The 17,610-nt window shown below is 41.2% G+C and overlaps 1 protein-coding gene and 1 long non-coding RNA gene across 2 annotated transcripts; one reads left to right on the top strand and one right to left on the bottom strand.

Annotated features, from left to right (window-relative positions):
* Positions 1-2,351: 2,351 nt before the first annotated feature.
* LOC142929367 (uncharacterized) lies at positions 2,352-5,442 on the bottom strand. Its single transcript, XR_012945661.1, has 2 exons — positions 4,517-5,442; positions 2,352-4,139 (listed from the first exon to the last, which is right to left on the bottom strand). It is a non-coding gene; the product is annotated as an uncharacterized LOC142929367 (long non-coding RNA).
* Positions 5,443-6,899: 1,457 nt separating this feature from the next.
* FAM50A (family with sequence similarity 50 member A) lies at positions 6,900-17,610 on the top strand. Its single transcript, XM_032963196.2, has 13 exons — positions 6,900-7,143; positions 8,107-8,191; positions 8,463-8,562; positions 9,240-9,367; positions 9,562-9,644; positions 11,234-11,300; positions 11,577-11,638; positions 12,113-12,189; positions 12,445-12,499; positions 14,575-14,623; positions 15,549-15,619; positions 16,064-16,174; positions 17,357-17,610. Exons 1-13 carry the CDS (start codon positions 7,033-7,035, stop codon positions 17,363-17,365), a joined length of 1,008 nt encoding a protein of 335 aa, XP_032819087.1. The 5' UTR covers positions 6,900-7,032; the 3' UTR covers positions 17,366-17,610.

The following is a 17,610-nucleotide window of genomic DNA, read 5'->3' on the forward strand; positions in this document are numbered from 1 at the left end:
TACATTTTCTTAACCTGATCTCATGCACCTATTTATTTAGTAATATTGATCATTAAATTAACTACCCCCTGTGTACATGCAGTACTCTGATATCTTTTAATTGTTTGGCGAGATTATAGAACATTTTTTTTGTTTTAACCCAACGTTTCTGCCTTTTTAACTTCTATCTTGCCCTATATGTAGTTTATTTCAATAGGTTGCAATTATGGACTATTAGCATATATAGTAACGTTCTGACCTGCCCCTACTGGACTGCGATGAAAGACAGCTTTATAGCTCAGGGAATCCCTCCAGTAGAACGACATCTGTGGGTTCACTCTCCGACACACCGGTGTGCTGAACTAGTAACTAATTGGCATGTTTTGTTTACGTGACAAACCTTACTAATTGGCTGTGTCGGGTGGTGGCGGGTTTAACGACACACGTTTAAGCGCTCTAAACCCCCCAAAAAACCTTATGGATATACATAAATATTCTAATTCCAATATATATTTTCTCTTTCCCTCAATGGTAGTGCAGCCTGAGACACAATACTCTTAAAGTCACTTTTATCTAAACACTATCCTGTAACACACACACAAAACCCCCCATAGAAAACACGTGTTTATTACCTGTGGGGGAAGGGGGGGAAATCCTCTAGTCTGGCACCGCAAATGAGTTCTAACCCACCACGTGATTGCCTCCGACGTGCCCTGACCCCTTGGCCTCACCCACGGAGTTGACGTCATTAATTCAATGCCTCCCCAATCATCGCACAATTGCATTGGCTGTAACCCATTGTCACATTATTCCTCAGTGCAATGTATATCTATAGTGATGCGACGTTAATGTGCAATGGTTTATAGAATTGCGAGAACGGCCCAATTCACTAATTGGCAGTTGAGGCATTACAAAAAAAAACACGATAATTTTAATTCGTGGTGTCTCTTTTGTAAAGTTGTCACAATATTTGACAGATACCCTCTTTTTACAATTAGCCTGAACAAGACAGCAAGCCACGAAGCAAGCCACGAAGCAAGCAAACACGGCACTGATTTGCAAAAGTTTGTGCTTGGTCATATTGCATTATCACTGTACAGTAAAAACAAATTGTGTTTCAACCATACCGGCCTTACACCGCCCTCTGCAGTTCACAGTGATAATCTGACAATTTACAAATTCCTCCCCTTGAGCTGTATCGAACTTTTCAGAATTCCTCTTAACCGTGGCGATGTGGCGAACCAATATCGCAACATCCTATTGTCTGCAGAGTCATTCGCGATTTGACTCCCACTTTAGGGTGCAATTTGGCAAAGACGTATCTTTATTGTCTGTTGTAATGTGCGCCGATGCCTCCTTTATTGAGGGCGATATTGGCTCATAAAATAAAGATTTAATGATAAAGATTGAGATCACCTGGGCAGGTACCATAACCACTACCGCCTGAGCTGCTGTATGAATCCGAAAGGGATTCTTTGCCCCGTGTTGATGCCTCGTTGAGGTTCCCAGACAAAAGAGGGCTGTGGGAAGGTTGACAAACTGGTATCTTTGTTTTGGCATTCAGTCTCGGTGGTTTTTGATCACAGCTGTTCGTAACTTAGCCACTTACCATAATTGGTTTCTGAGATGTAGACCGCTATGGGTTTTAGGTCTTTGGGCCTCTGCTCAGCAACTTTTACAACAAAATATTAAATTATAAAAATAGGGTGACTTGCAGATAGTAAGAAGAAATAGGCCTAATGATATAGTTTTTGTGGCCCCAACGACTCCTAGGGGTAATAGGAGACGCGGTTAAATGGGTTGAAGCATAGTCGTTTTTGTGTGGTAGTGTCTTAATACAGGCGTAATTATTTGTTCAAAGTTAATAAATACAATTGAAAAAATGTAGAGTAGATTTTTTTCTTATATATGTGGTTATAAGGTGAAGGCGTAGTAATGTGCGATAAACAGGATGCAGTGAATTTTATTGTTTTATATTGTTTTATATTATATTATTGTTTTAGATTTGTATTATTTTATTGTTTCCCTTCTACGTGACTTTACCGAAAGTACCTATAATATACAGGATGCAGTGGTTAGCGCACTGCACAGTAAACTTGTCGAGTTGAGTTCAATTCCTGATGACAGATAATATTCTTGGTGACTGATGTCTGAATCGGTCCTCGGAAACCCTTTGACTAATATGGCATGGGGAGGTCTTTATCGAGTGATGGAATAACAAAGGGCTGTAAATTATTAGTTTTTTTAATGTAATGTACTCCATTGCATACAGCCTCGAAAAGTTACTCCAAATCCTTAAGTAAAACACCGTGCTGTATGTTGCTGTGCTAATCGGAGGTGCAGGAAATAATAACCACAGTCACACAATGTAATGCACATCACTTTATTTTTTGGTGCATACAGTACCATCAATCATTGCAATAGCCCCTGAATTAAACCAAAACCCTCATTTAAATACTTTAATGGCAAGCGCATAAAAGTAGGGCTTCAACATAATTGGTTTTGTGTGACCCGTTAAAAGAGTATTTAAACACACTATGACTACCCCTCGCATGGTTCTCCTTTAAGCAGGTTATACCAGCTACCATTTATTTCAGAATACATACATAACCATTGCGTGCATCGTTCATAAAGCATGGACAAGACCCTGTCACCATGACATCACATTTCCTAACTAGACCGATGTAAGCGTTAGACTACCCATTTTTAAACCCATTTTTCTGCATGCTGATATTTAAAGCAAAAATTGTCAGACAAATTATATTTTTTAACACAGTGGTATGATTAGTTTGGACAGTTCTTTTTCGTCTTCTTTGGTTCTTTCGGTAAAGTCACGTAGAATGAGAATAAAATAATAAAATGACACAATAAAATTCTCATTCTACGTGACTTTACCGAAAGAACCAAAGAAGGTTAATCCTTGCAGTCACGAACGCTTTAAATCGAAAGAGTTCTTTTTCGGTAAAAGGGTTTAAAAATTGGCAGCCTACCTCTTAAATCGGTATGGTTGGGCAGTATGCAGGTTCCGTTGTATTCTTATTACACATAGAACTTAACTTTGGTGTCTTATAACAGTGCAAGGAGTTACTCTCTGGACAATAGAGAGTGTATCCTGAAAACCAGACATTACAATCCACTTTTGATAGTTTGTTTTAACATTTCAACTCGTCACAAATGGCAAAACATAATTAAATTAATAAATCTCTTTTTCATCCAGATAAATCGCTCACTTTCAACAAGAGACTACTTTTCGGACACCATTCAATTGGCCTAAACCAAAATTCATTACTTATTTATTTTTTCCTGCCAACCCTCGCCATAATTTTCGCGTTGGAAGCAGCTTGTGCTCGCTGGCTATGGGCAGCCCTTGCCAAGTCATTGAGGATGCCATAGACTCGCGTCGGAACGTCCAGGGACAGCGAGATGGTCGGCCCTCGGTGATGCACATGTGCGGGTCGTGCATCTCGGGTTCTCCTAATCTTCAAGCTGCCGAGGCCTCCACCGATCCCACCTCCCGTTGCACCTTCATATTGACCTACACAGTCTCGCGCGGCCCGTAGGCCACGGGTCCTTCTTGGCATCCTCAAGTTGCCACGGCCTTCATCACCAATTGCACGTCCAGTGCTTGCACCATTGCCACCAACATCACCACGCCCGTTGTGCCTTCGAGAGATTGCATCATCGAGCTGACACAATTCCCTTATGTAAAACATATAAAGCCTTGACTTTGCGTCCAATACATTCATCAGGTCGAGGTGAATGGTGATGTCCTTGTGAGCCGATGCCCATTTCAAGAGTTCAGCTGTCAGAACGGCCGCATTTAATGGAGAAATCTGAGCAGTTGCCTGCCTCATCGTGGCTCTAGCTAAACGCTTGAGATCCTCCATTTGAACACTGGAAGAGACAATGGCGCAGATAAGTGGCCACATGTGGCTCTGGGTGAGTTGAGGAGATCGCCGGACCACAGAGAGAAGACGTCTTCTGCTGGGCACCTCGCCATTTGCTGGGATGGACCCTGGCTTGATAACCGCCCCGGAGGTCTCCGTTAGGATGATGAGAAACGTTGACGCAAGGAAAACTGTGCACAACATTTTATGTTGACACACGATGCCAACGGTATGCGCAGGGGGAGGGGGGGAGGGATTGATGAACAAAATGACCTGAAATGAACAAAATTGAATTGTCACTCTTGCAATATTTTCATCATTACATTAAATTTAATTATTATGAATGGGCTTTAATCTGCTATGCAATGATTTCACAAGTTATATTTAGCACACATTACATTTTAGCACTTTGAGATTTGGTAGCATTTAAGCTATCAATAAATGCAAATCACAATCCTTTACACGTTGTATCATCTATATCAATGGGGGGGGGGGGGGGGAATCACTTTGAAAACAACGTGTGTGTCTTTATTTATACCGTAACATAATTAAAGAAAAACGTACATTTCGCTTATGATTGATATTACATCTACATTACATTCACATGAAGACGCACGCATTGCAAAGCACTTTGATGCCCTCAAGCTCACCTATAAATGACGCTGATCACAGCACACAAAAAAAAAATGTTGCTCTCGTGCCAGCCAAAAGCTTTTCCTCTGCTCTCCTCCTCTCGCAAAGCCCAAACACCTGCCACGGTAGCTGGAGTTTATATATATTGTGTCTATCGTGCGTTCATCTGTGACACATGAATAGGCCCCCAACTATATAGCATTGTACACTTGCGGCATCCGGAAAATTGCGGACAGATCTGGCTGGAGCTGCTCGTACCGGGTACTGTAGACCTGTCGCAGCGGGATATTGTGATCTTTGGATGTGCACGGTCTTTTTTTTTAACCCATGGACCAGAAAACATCACAAATAATTCACCTATCTGGTTATTAATGAAGATAAACTATCGTGCATTAAGTATTACGAAAAAGAACGGCGTTATATTTCTTCGTACGGTATTGTATATGTTATTTTGTGCGCTTAATAAGCAGGTGGAGATACTGTTTTTAATAGATTTTTTGTCATTGTGATGGAATTCTATAGTTGATGTAGTATTGATATTTAGTTTAAAGAGCTCTGATAACAGTACGGTATTGTCTTTTAATTTCGATTATTGTGCTGTCATGTTTTTGTTACTTGACAATTCAAAATACGTTTTCCTAAATATAGTTGCATGAATGTTTAAACTGCACTGCACGTTCTTATTAACGTATTTGACATCAAATATGATGTGTGTTCATTTCTTTTTTTTCATGTACAGATACCCCACTAAAAGCATCACGCTTCCATTACAAGCGCGATCACTTTAGTGAGGTCTCCACACATTGTATGTATGTTGAACTTCTTGAATACCCCTTGCATCGTCAGCGTTGTCCCACTACTAAATCTGAAGTAATGGGCTTCAGTGTTGTTCTTGAAGCTATGCATCTACAGTGCCTTATATACGTTTGTTCAGCTGCACCCATGAGGTTAAACGTGCCATTTGTATAGGTTCACGTTGACTTAGGGAATGTTGTGAAACAAAAAAAATGCTCAACGCAGGATACGCAAATTACTTTACCGTATAAGCATAAGACAAAACATGCCCACCCCATCACTAACCTGCACTGATCATCCTGAAGTATGCTCACATAATACTGATCATCAATATGGTATGACGAGGCCTTCACATAAATTCGTTAAACTCCCATCATCTGGCTTGCCAGGGTATAACAGTACAGTAAGTGCATGGATTTCCATCTGTATTCCATCTGTGCGGAATACTGTTTCGGGACTTGTTTTGCTTGGCCACGTCTACTTCGCATGATTTAGGCCTAAAGCTATTCATAGGACCATCGGAATACTGTATTGAGTTCAATAATTGAGGGATGGATAGGGGTGTGAAACATAAGATACGCTAAGCTTCTGCCCTTGGTGCATATTGTCCATGGTGAACTCTGCCCAAGGTGGGCACTGCCCACGGTGGACACTGCCCAAGGTGGACACTACCCAAGGTAGATACTGCTCATCGTGGACACTGCCCATGGTGGACACTGCCCATGGTGGACACTGCCCATGGTGGACACTGCCCATGGTTGACTACCCAAGGTGGACACTACCCATGGTGGACACTGCTCGTGGTGGACACTGCCCGTAGTGGAAATACCCATGGTGGACACTGCCCTTGGTAGACACTGCCCATGGTGGACACTACCCATGGTGGACTAACCAAGGTGGACACTAGCCATGGTGGACACTTCTCATGGTGGACACTGCCCATGGTTGACACTACCTAAGGTGGACACTACCCATGGTGGACACTGCTGATGGTGGACACCACTCATGGTGGACACTGCCCGTGGTAGACACTACCCTTGGTGGACACTACATATGGTGGTGGACACTACCCGTGGTAGACACTACCCATGGTGGTGGACACTACCCGTGGTGGACAATACTCAAGGTGGACACTCTCCATGGTGGTGGACACTACCCATGGTGGATACTGCCCGTAGTGGACAATACCCAAGGTGGTGGACACTACCCGTGGTGGTGGTGAACACTACCCATGGTGGTGGACACTGCCCGTAGTGAACAATAACCAAGGTGGACACTACCCACGGTGGTGGACACTACCCACGGTGGTGGACACTACCCGTGGTGGACAATACTCAAGGTGGACACTCCCCACGGTGGTGGACACTACCCACGGTGGTGGACACTACCCACGGTGGTGGACACTGCCCGTAGTGAACAATAACCAAGGTGGACACTACCCACGGTGGTGGACACTACCCACGGTGGTGGACACTACCCACGGTGGTGGACACTACCCAGTGGCATTGTCACCCCTACCCAGTGGCATTGTCACCCCAGGTGGTCACGTGAGGGACTAGTCGTGAGGCGTTCCCACGTGGAGAGATTCAACAACTCCGCGCGCATGCGCAGAGCGAGCGCGTCGAGCCGGCGGTCGCGGTTAAGGCGGCCATTGTTCGGCAGCAGCGGCGGCGGCGGCGTTGTCTCGTCGCGGTCTCTCTTGGTCGCGTTAGCAGCCTCACTCGCTCAGTCCCCCGACATGGCGCAGTACAAGGGAGCCGCCAGCGAGGCTGGCAGGGCCATGCAGCTGATGAAGAAGCGCGAGCAGCAGAAGGAGCAGCTCGAAGCGCTAAAGATAAGGATCGCCGAGGTGAGTAGGCCTTTGCTATGCCCGATGCGTTTCCTAATTCCCCCCCCCGGCCGGGAGACACATGACCCCGGGCTCGTGACGTGGGTGTGGGGGGCATGTGGGAAGTTCGGGAAACAATGTAAACATTACCGTTAAACGTTAATGTCACGTAACGTGGTTCATTTTTGTTGAAGTGGAAACGTATTCTTTTGACTTGTAATCGAATGTGTTGAACGCCGTCTTGTGTAGAATAAGCTCGTTTGTTTAGTTACTGCGATACGTTTACATATTGACCCTTAATAAAAGGCAGTGCAATTATGCGCCGTGTAGTGATGCGAAGGTTATCTAATACGCATTAGATGAAGAGAACTTACGCAATGAATACACTAATGTTTTGTATCGGAGATACTCGAGGCGACGTGGTGGTCAGTAGAGGGCAGTACATCAGATTGCACTGTTGTACTAGATGGTTCCATGTCTATGTTCCCGTTACCAACTCTCTTGCACTGACCAGCGAGGTGAAGTATGGTGGTATAACCCCCACGACCTGCATTGTGTGGGGAGGTCTTCATTCAGCAGTAGATTTATAAGGGCCGTACATGTACAGTATGTGGATTCTGAGAGGAAGTCTAATACAGTTTTACACGAATTATTTTAAGTTGAATCGTGTTAAATGGCGAAACTGTGCTGTTCCTGTGGTTATTGTCGCTGATAAATTAAAGTCAACAGCCGAAGTGTCCTTGCTATAACGATGTTTCAATGGTTATAGAATTGTACAGCCCTGAACCAAAGTTGTTAATTCCACATTCCTGCAGTAGAAGCCAGATATACCATTGGAAAATCATATGCAATAAGAATGTAAACATGTTGTAATGAGCATATAGCTTTGCCTTTCTTTGGATGACAAACAAAAATAGTGGTGTTGCATTTGGGGTTAATGAAAACACAAATCTGTTTTAACAAATGTATCATTGTTCTTGTCAGGAAAACTTGGCCAAGTCCAACATTGACAGAAAATTCTCAGCACATTATGATGCAGTGGAAGCAGAACTCAAGTCAAGTACAGTGGGTAAGCACTATCGCATCAGTTGTTATTACATCATTGATAAAAAAACATGCACGTGCTTTATGGCTATAACTTGGTATAAACAATTATATAATTAAAATGTACAAGTTATTGGTATCTGAAGTTTAATAGAAAAATTCACGCCAACTTGCGTCGTTCAGCAATTAAGTCCTAATGAAACATCACAGTGTAAGTTTCTGAGCAATGTTGTGTGTTAGTGTACCGAACAATTCTTAGATTTTTCTTTTCACCATCTTTCCTGCCACTTGCACAGGTCTGGTGACCCTGAATGACATGAAGGCGAGACAGGAAGCGCTTGTGAAAGAACGTGAGAAGCAGCTCGCCAAGAAGGAGCTTAGCAAGGAACTACTGCTGTGAGTGCAGATGCGGATGAATTGTGCACATTCCCACACTTGCGGTACAGTTGCCAAAGAGACGTCACCACCATAGTCTCTTCTGGCAATATTTTTGCAAGTTGCTCTCAAGTTAGTTTATGTGAAGTGTTACCTAAACACAAAGTACTCAACATTAAAGCCCCCATCATGAACCCCCTACCACCAGTGCAGGATGAACTTAAAGTAGATTTTCTTGATAATAGGTTTTTCCCCTTTTTCTGGCAACAAAACACGTGTTAAGATGTTAAAACACCAAACTGAAACCTTTTTATAAGGAATCATATCTGCATTAAACACTGCTTGTGGTCAGAATGCAAACAAAAAACATACTCTGATAATATATGCATTGTCGTTTAAAATGGTGTTTTGGCATCCTCTGGTCTAAGACCGTTTGAGGTCCCATGATGTAGATTTTCTTTTCATACTTTAACAATATGTAATCACGTGGAGTCGAGAGTTTTAGGGTTAGGAGAACGGAGATGCTAAAGAGCCAATGCCAGTTAATTTTTGCTTAAGTCCTTTATTGCTACCCTGATCCTCCCTACCTGCTTTCAACATTGCAGAGTTTGCATTGCATAAATTATTTGTGAGATATTAGCATGATGGAAGTGCTTCCTGTGCAAAAAGCCGATGCTGAATCATTACCATCAATGCAGGAAGCAGGAGCTGCAGCGTGAGAAGGAAAAGAAGATGGAGCAGAAGAGAAAGATCGCCAGCTTGTCGTTCAGTCTGAACGATTGCGAGGAAGACGATGAAGACTACAACAGCAGCCTCTCTGATGAAGGTCTGTCTGGTGAAAAACTTGACACCTTTAGCCTCGGGCACCCTTGTAAAAGAGGTTATCTTTTTTTTATCTTGTTACACTGTCGCCTGCTTCCGAAATACCCACGAATGTGCATTGTAATGTTTGAAATGTGTATCCACTCACTTTTGATGCTTCCGTAATTTGGATGTTGCTGACTGCATATTTCGTTTTAGAAATCGAGTACCCGGTGAAAAAGAAAAAAATTGGAAAAAATCCAGATGTGGACACCAGCTTTCTTCCGGACCGGGGCAGGGAGGTCAGTGTTGATAATAGCTTGTCTTAACCATCTTCTGCCATGCAAACCTATTATATGCCTCCATTCATTTCCAATGCTGTACTTTAAGCAGGAGTATGGGTTTCTTAAAAAAATCGAAAAGAGTTAGAGCTTCTTGCAGGCATATTATTTTAGCGTTTTATATAATGATTTCACCTATGCTCAGGTCATTGATTATGCTTCTGATTTCATCAGAGCTCAGCAAATTTGTGCCTGGATAGTTCTTGGATGGGCAACCACCTTGCAGAGGGCAGCTCAGCAATATCCATTGTCCGTAATAGGTTTTTTTTGTTAGATCGCGCAAGTATGTGTCGTTAAACCTGCCACCACCGGACACAGACAAATAGTAAGGTTTGTTAAGTAAATAAAACGTGCCAATTCGTTACTAGTTCAGCACACCGGTGTGTTGGAGAGTAAACCTACAACATTTACAATTTGGGTACAACGTTTCGCCGGTAATTATAACCAGCCTCATCAGGCGACAACTGGAGTTGATATACATTGTAGTGTACTCGTTCCCACATCAATCCTCTGTCTTCACATGCCTGCTCTGACCAGTATTCTGATGTATGGTCAAATGACCCCCATGACTTGCATGGCATGGATAGGCCCCTCATCCACTATTGGCAAAGCCTGCATATGAACCTTACGACAGGACCCCAGGGTCCCGAATAAACGGAAGTCAAAATCTTAATTTATTTATTTTTGGCGACTCCATCCCACCGCGCACATTAAATGCCCCGACCCACCTGGCGCGAATCATTCTGTTGTCATGTCATCCAAGCGCAGCGAGGACGAATGCGCAGAAGAGCTGGACAAGTGAATGCACTCCATGCTCGGATATGGGCAGGATCATAAATCTTATCCAAAGCTGCTCAAACTGCCTACACGACTTAAGTCCTTTATTTGTCATAATGGTATGCATAATACAGTGAAACCGCTCTCTTATCTTCATTATTTGTGACCTACCAATGTCTGCAGCCAGGATCAATCGATGATTATCCTATTACCTGCAGATATTTAACAGATGCGATGCGTTGCACTGTTAATTCCTCCTGTTTGATGATTCTTCTCTTGTCCGTATGCATCTGTGCAGATTGGCTTAACCGCAAAAAAACCTTAGTCCCCACATACCGCTCGTATCAATGCGGATAAGAGGAGCGTCGACCCACTACTCTGTCGAGTAACATTAGTATAAACGCTTGTTACAATATGAACAGTGCATTGAAAACATGTCCTATTTTATGTACTGTTTACAAAGCGTGTTCACAAATCCACACTGAGAAATACGATGATTGACAGAGGGGTGTCAATTATTTTTTCGATCATGTATTTAAATAGAGGTGCTGCAGGTAAGTAGTTTTCAGTTTTAAAGGCATAGTTTAACAAGACAGCACTTGCCACCATTCCTTTAAACCCGTATCAACACATCTATTATAATATAATCAGCCCAACGTATAGGTTAATCTTGACGGAACAGATTATCCACTGTTAAATCGCAAGTGAATGCTTCTCTAATTTACGATGGACTTTTGTTAAACCTGGCTGTGTGCTTGTTGTACTTTTCGTAGGAGGAAGACAACAGATTAAGAGAAGAACTGAGACAGGAGTGGGAGAGCCAGCAAGAGAAAATAAAAAGTGAGTGGTGACTAACACCAGCAAAAGCATATACCTGGATTCTTAGGGCTTCTTTGTATTGTTTTTTTTTGTCTTGTCAATAACTTGGTAAATGTTTTGTTTACTTGAATAATAATTACTGCTTATGTTGTTATATTGGCACCATGGAATTGAGTTGTTTTGCATTGTTTAGGTTGTGCATTTATTTAAGGATGTAGAATTTATGCTTGTTTAAAAAAATATAACATTCTGGTGCGAAGTGTTTTTCTGCGTTTTAACTTGTATTAATCCACTTAGACGAGGAGATCGTAATCACCTACAGTTACTGGGATGGCTCTGGGCACAGAAAGACTGTGCGGGTACGTAGCTTTTATCTGTTCCTCATAGAATGATACATCAGTGAAATAAAGACTTGGCACACTGGACTTGCAATGCACCCAGACCACAGAAAAAAAGGCCGTAATTCAAAGCTCCCTGGGACTATCCATAAGTAGACCAGAATAGAAACATTGCCTTGATTTAGCCATGATAAAACTCGAACAAAATTGTATTGTTTATGATCAGTGTTACAACAAAAATGTCACTGCTAAGAGTTATTTTTTTTTAATCTGTGATTTGTATCCCAATAAAAACTAATTGTAATTTTTTTCATGGTCTGACATGGGTGTAAAATATCATATGATAGACTATGTTTTTAGTGAAAGACCTTTTTGGTGAATGCATTGCGGATTAAATCTCATGAGTTTGTGACGATTTTTCAAGCTAGACTCAATGTAGTCATTACATAGCAAGGTTTCACCATCCTGTGCAAATGCCACATGTTTTACTTACAGATGAAGAAGGGAAACACCATCCAGCAGTTCCTACAGAAGTGCCTAGAAATGCTGCGGAAGGACTTCAGTGAGCTCAGGTGATGCTTTTGATTACGCAAACTATTTCACCAAGGGATCATCACTCGAGTTTACCATGTGGTTTTTAGTAGCTGCATTGGTCCCATATACATTGCAGTGATTGATTAACGTCTGTCTTGTTTTGATATTTTAAACGTTTTATTACAATTGGATGTCTCTTTGTTGGCTTTTCATGTGTATGCATTGTGCAGCATTCCCTACAGCTTGAATTATGCATCTCATGTTCTTGTTATGTGATTTGTTCCATTGTTTAGAACTTCTGGAGTGGAACAGCTGATGTATATCAAGGAGGATTTGATCATCCCCCATGTGGGTATCACCCAGGCACAGGTTCCAATGCGAATCAAATTCGCATTTATGTCAATCTTGATTTGAAGCTTTCGTGACTGCAGGAATCCATACTCTTGGGTTCTTTCGGTAAAGTCACGTAGGTAAAAATAAAATAAATCACGACGTTTCGGGCGCAACACAAGCAATTGTTTCAGCAATTGTTGCTGATGACGGATGCTTGTATTGCGCTCGAAACGTTGTGATTTATTTTATTTTATTTCTACCTACGTGACTTTACCGAAAGAACCAAAGAGTATAGCATGTATGTCCTTTGTTATTGTATAGGATTACATCTGCAAAAATACCCATAAGCAGCTGCAAAAGCACAGCAACCTTTTCAACAGGCATATCATGTTATTGTAATTTTTTGTGTTTTAATTTCCTTGCCAGATCTGCACCATACATTGTTTAAGCATCATACTTTACATGCTGCAATTAGTCACAGTGAAACATGAAGCTGTTCTAATTAGGTTTACAACCATAATTAAATGATGTAGTAAAACAAATACTGCGCCCTATTTTAAAAGCATTTGCACGAAATTGGGTTGTTTACTCATTTCACAATGCATTATTTTCTTGGGTGCTTATAAAAAATTGAGAGCCAAAACTTAAAGCCATTATGTTAACAGCCATCCAGGCAGTGACACAATGCATTATAGTAGCTGTCGACTGAAACCAGCTTTTGTTTTATCTGCTTTCATATGTAGCTTGAATGTGCATCTGTAAAATATCATTGCCGTATTAGGTTATTATGTCATCAACTGATGAAGTTATTCTTTATGGAAATAATTAGCCTTGATACTCCAGTCTACTTCACCTTGCTCAATTGCTTGCATGTTGTATAGACAAATTGGATGTGGATTTTTTTTTTACATAATGTCATGCTTGTCATCTGTTCAGATCAGGGTAAGCAAAGCAGGGCACACGAAGCAGATGTGAATACCTTATTAAAATTGATTTGTTAAGGACAAGCTTGTCTGGGTTTGACCATGATAATTAATTATCCAGCAGTAATACCTGATGGATGTTGATTAAGAATCATGAAGGACGAAAACACATAAGCCATGCTTAGATGACGATAATGCTCCGTGAACTTGAATGACCCCCATACTTGCGTTATGGGTCTGTGCTGCTTGCCTGTAACACTAATTATTCCCAAGTAACATTAATCAACCAGCAACAGAACCATCTGTCCCTGAGACGAGAATATTGTTTATAACCTGCAGTGACAAGGGAATTGATGAATGCAAGGTGCCTTGCTTAATAATTATGTTTTATTGCAAAAGTATCTTTTTAAAAAAACAAGATTTTATTTTACTGAAATTAAATATGTAGTTTGAAACCAACTACCTGAATCCAAATCTGTTATGCAGACTGGTTACATTATATTGTAAGCAGTTTGTTTAAAGGCTGGATGAAATACAGTGCACATTAAAATGTTATAAAATGGCTCTTCTATTTTCAAGTCCGTGTGATTATTGCTATAAAATTATTTATCCCTAGCCTTGAAGACAAGATCGAGCAGCAATATTGTAATGTGAGCTAAAAGTTTGGCAATAACTAATTCTATCAAACGCACTCTTAAAAGTTCTAAGAAGCCATAATGTCAAGCAACATGGCTCTATGGCTTTAAATACAATGCGCTTCACTGTTGCACATAAAATGGCATTTACTTGATTAGCTGACATCATTAAAACAAAAAACTCGGTCCATAATAAAGATGCACAAAACATAAATAACAAAAGTGCTAATTTAAAAAGTCCACAGTTTCAGTCAATGAATGTACTTGCGAAGGGTGTGAAATCGACTTTCTATGAATACTTAATGTGTTTTCTAGTATTTGAGATACGTATGTCACAGCAGTGCATTTATTATCACATTGCTGCATTTGTGCAAACCTGTGGTGTGATAATTTGTTGACTGGTAGTGGGGGACCTTTTCGTTAATATTTCCCATTCCTTGGCCAATTTCTCATTTTTTTTGGTATTCTCAAGCATGACGAGTTGATGTTTTTGAGGGTCTTAATTTGAGTGTCTTTGTGCTTCTGTTTACAGCATTATTCCTTTTACGATTTCATCGTGACTAAAGCCAGGGGCAAGAGTGGTAAGTGCACAAACTTTGTGTTTGTGTGTGCCACACTTGTGCCGCTGCAGTAAAATCCTTATGGGAGTTCCGTCGCCTCATGCATAATTGCCACACTAAGAAGTTTTGGCCTCTTTCCAGTCCAGGCAATATTCTTACAATTGGCATCATTCACTGATACCCTACAGAGATTTTTGGTTACGTAAGCATGTGTTTTGTAACATCTACACAATGTGAAGTCAAATTTTATAAATTAGTTGGGGAATGTTTTGGCCCTAATTACTATTGTCACCCAGCATTTTTTTCCTGAATTATATAAAATGGGCAGATGCTTGTGACCTGGCCATTAATAATCTGGTATGTTTTAGTGATAATGAGGACATTGTGTCCTGCCTTTCGTCAAGTATTGTGAACTGATTGATTTTGTAGTTTAATAAGATGAGAGTCCCTTATGATTCAATACCAATTTCCCCATTCCAACTAGCCTTTGGGTATTAAGACTTTGCAATTGTTTGGCTGGCTGACCATATATTTCCATGCTTGCGCACCTGTCAGTGTCATCGTTTCATGACTGAAAAACTAATTGCATCCAACGTCCATTGGTACACTGCCCCTTTTATATTTTTATATAGTAGCATGAGCACTGCTCAATGGAACTGTTTGTAGTTACAGAAAATTACAATTATAGCAGAAAAATTAATGCAGCATCAATTTGGTGTAAGATTTCAAAATTTCACATCCACTGACTAATAAAATGACCTGTAAATGCACCCAATGTAATATTCAGAAGCTAAAGAGGGTAGAACCTACATAGTGATTGGATGGAAGGTGGGGGAGGCCCTTATCCAGCAGTGGTTTGACAAAGGGGCTGAATGTGCAAGGTCTGAAACTGGAATCTTAATTTGAAGCGTTCATTGTATACATTTTTGTCTGTCCCTGTGTACAGGTCCGCTCTTCAGTTTTGATGTTCACGATGACATTCGGTTGTTCAACGATGCCACGGTGGAGAAGGATGAGGTAAGCGATGGTGATTTCCATTCAGCGACTCGGCATTAACATCGTGGTCACCTTTGTGTAATGTAATCTTGGAAGATGCAGCACACGCATACAATACTCAAGAGTCTTATCGACATTTTATTGAACAAAATACATGAAACTTTAATCAAAACATACACGTGCATATAAATAAGAGGAATAACTGAATAATGAACTTTTTCTCTAGTTACTTGAAGATAGTTCTCTATTTATTCCCAAACAAAACTGCTCAATTTGGTAAATATCCCAAGAAAAACACCTCCTTAGAAAAAATGTTGACAGACTTCTGGATTTAGAATTAAAATCGTTATTTAGTATTAAATGTCAATGCTTAATTATACAAACCTCCGATTAGCACGGTTGGCTACATACGGTGCGAAAGAAGTTCTACATACATACGGGTGATGATTATACTTGTTTTCCCAGTCTCATGCAGGCAAAGTGGTCCTGCGCTGCTGGTACGAGAAGAACAAGCACATTTTCCCGGCGAGCCGTTGGGAGCCATATGACCCCGAGAAGAAGTGGGACAAGTACACGGTGAGTTGGACTTCATACACTGCACAGAGCCCCTACCTCTTTGCCCCCCCCCCCCTCCGCTGTTCACCTACAGAGCTGTAGAGGTCCTCGGAGCAACAGGGATGTAATCTGTTGACGAATGGGTTTGGCAAGAACTGCCTTACTAAAATCTGCATTGTGTTCGATACCTGCCCAAATGCATTTCCAGATACAAACATACAGTACCTTATATTGCACTTTTATGTTGGTCGTCAATGCGTGCAAAAATACACAGTTCAATTTCTGCATGGATTACAAGCGCAGTGTCATTTATATCGACAGCCCTTTTGTCATGCCACTGTTGGATGAGGTCCTCTCCAGGCCGTGGGGGTTATTTAACCATACTTCACCATGTTGGTTAATGCTGGTTGGTGAATGCTGACAGGGAGCATAGACCTTTGAATACAGTACAGTGTAACAATGGATTTTGCTGCACTGCCCTCTGCTGACAATGTGACTCCTTAGCAGCCTGTAAAATATGTCATGCATATTGTCTGACCATCCAAGCACCATCTCAGGCTGAAGACTGCTGCTTTGCTTCTGATATCTGATGATAACTGGTGCATTCCGGGTGATTTGGTCATGGACAGGAGCAGTCTCAAATGTTATGATTTTAAATAATTTAATGAAATTGTATTGCAAACTGAAGCAAGGACCTGGTTTATGTGGGAACTTTGGAAAGTAAGCCTTATTCAAATGTATACTAGTGTATGTCTCAATGGAATTACAGGGCTTGTGGCTGGCATGGAAAACTTAATTATTGCACGTACAAAACATTACAATAATTAGCACCTTTGGATGTAAAAAACTTCCCTGATGTGCTGCAGAGAAATACAATGCTTCATTGCTGCCAGTTCACCACCCAGGGTTCTTTGACCATAAATACTGCGACACTTCCAGAAACCAAATGCAGCCAAAGTAGCACAGCTTGTTCACAAAGCAGCAAATGCATCACTGCCATTTATGCCAGACATTTTCACTTTCACCGAGATTGGAGTTTGAATGAAGAGTGTTACCCTGGTATTGCACTCATTGGCATCCTGCCAAACGTGAGGTTTTTTTTGTAAAAGAGTAATGATTCAATGTGACACTTTTCGTTCGCAGATAATTAAGCACATAGTAAATTATGTTCGTGTTTTAACATACTCTCTTTGCCCCCTCCAGATTCGATGATTTATTTTGAGTTTTTCATGGAGCCTGGGCCCCAGTGGAGAATGGACGTTGCCAAGAGGAAATATTCAGAAGCTGCAGACTATTCTCTCTACAGTCTTTCAATACATCACGCTAATATTTGCTGTTGTGAAAGTCCCTGAATTGCTTATGTATAGATTAATTAAATCATGTATAAATTAGTCCACTTGTGTCATATATGTATTTGCTTTCATTTGTAAAATGTCAAATAAAATTTTAATACCTCG

This window comes from Petromyzon marinus, chromosome 30 (assembly GCF_048934315.1).
Source record: "Petromyzon marinus isolate PM22_M1 ecotype Great Lakes invasive population chromosome 30, UKy_Petmar_22M1.pri1.0, whole genome shotgun sequence".
NCBI classification, from domain to species: Eukaryota; Metazoa; Chordata; class Hyperoartia; order Petromyzontiformes; family Petromyzontidae; genus Petromyzon; species Petromyzon marinus.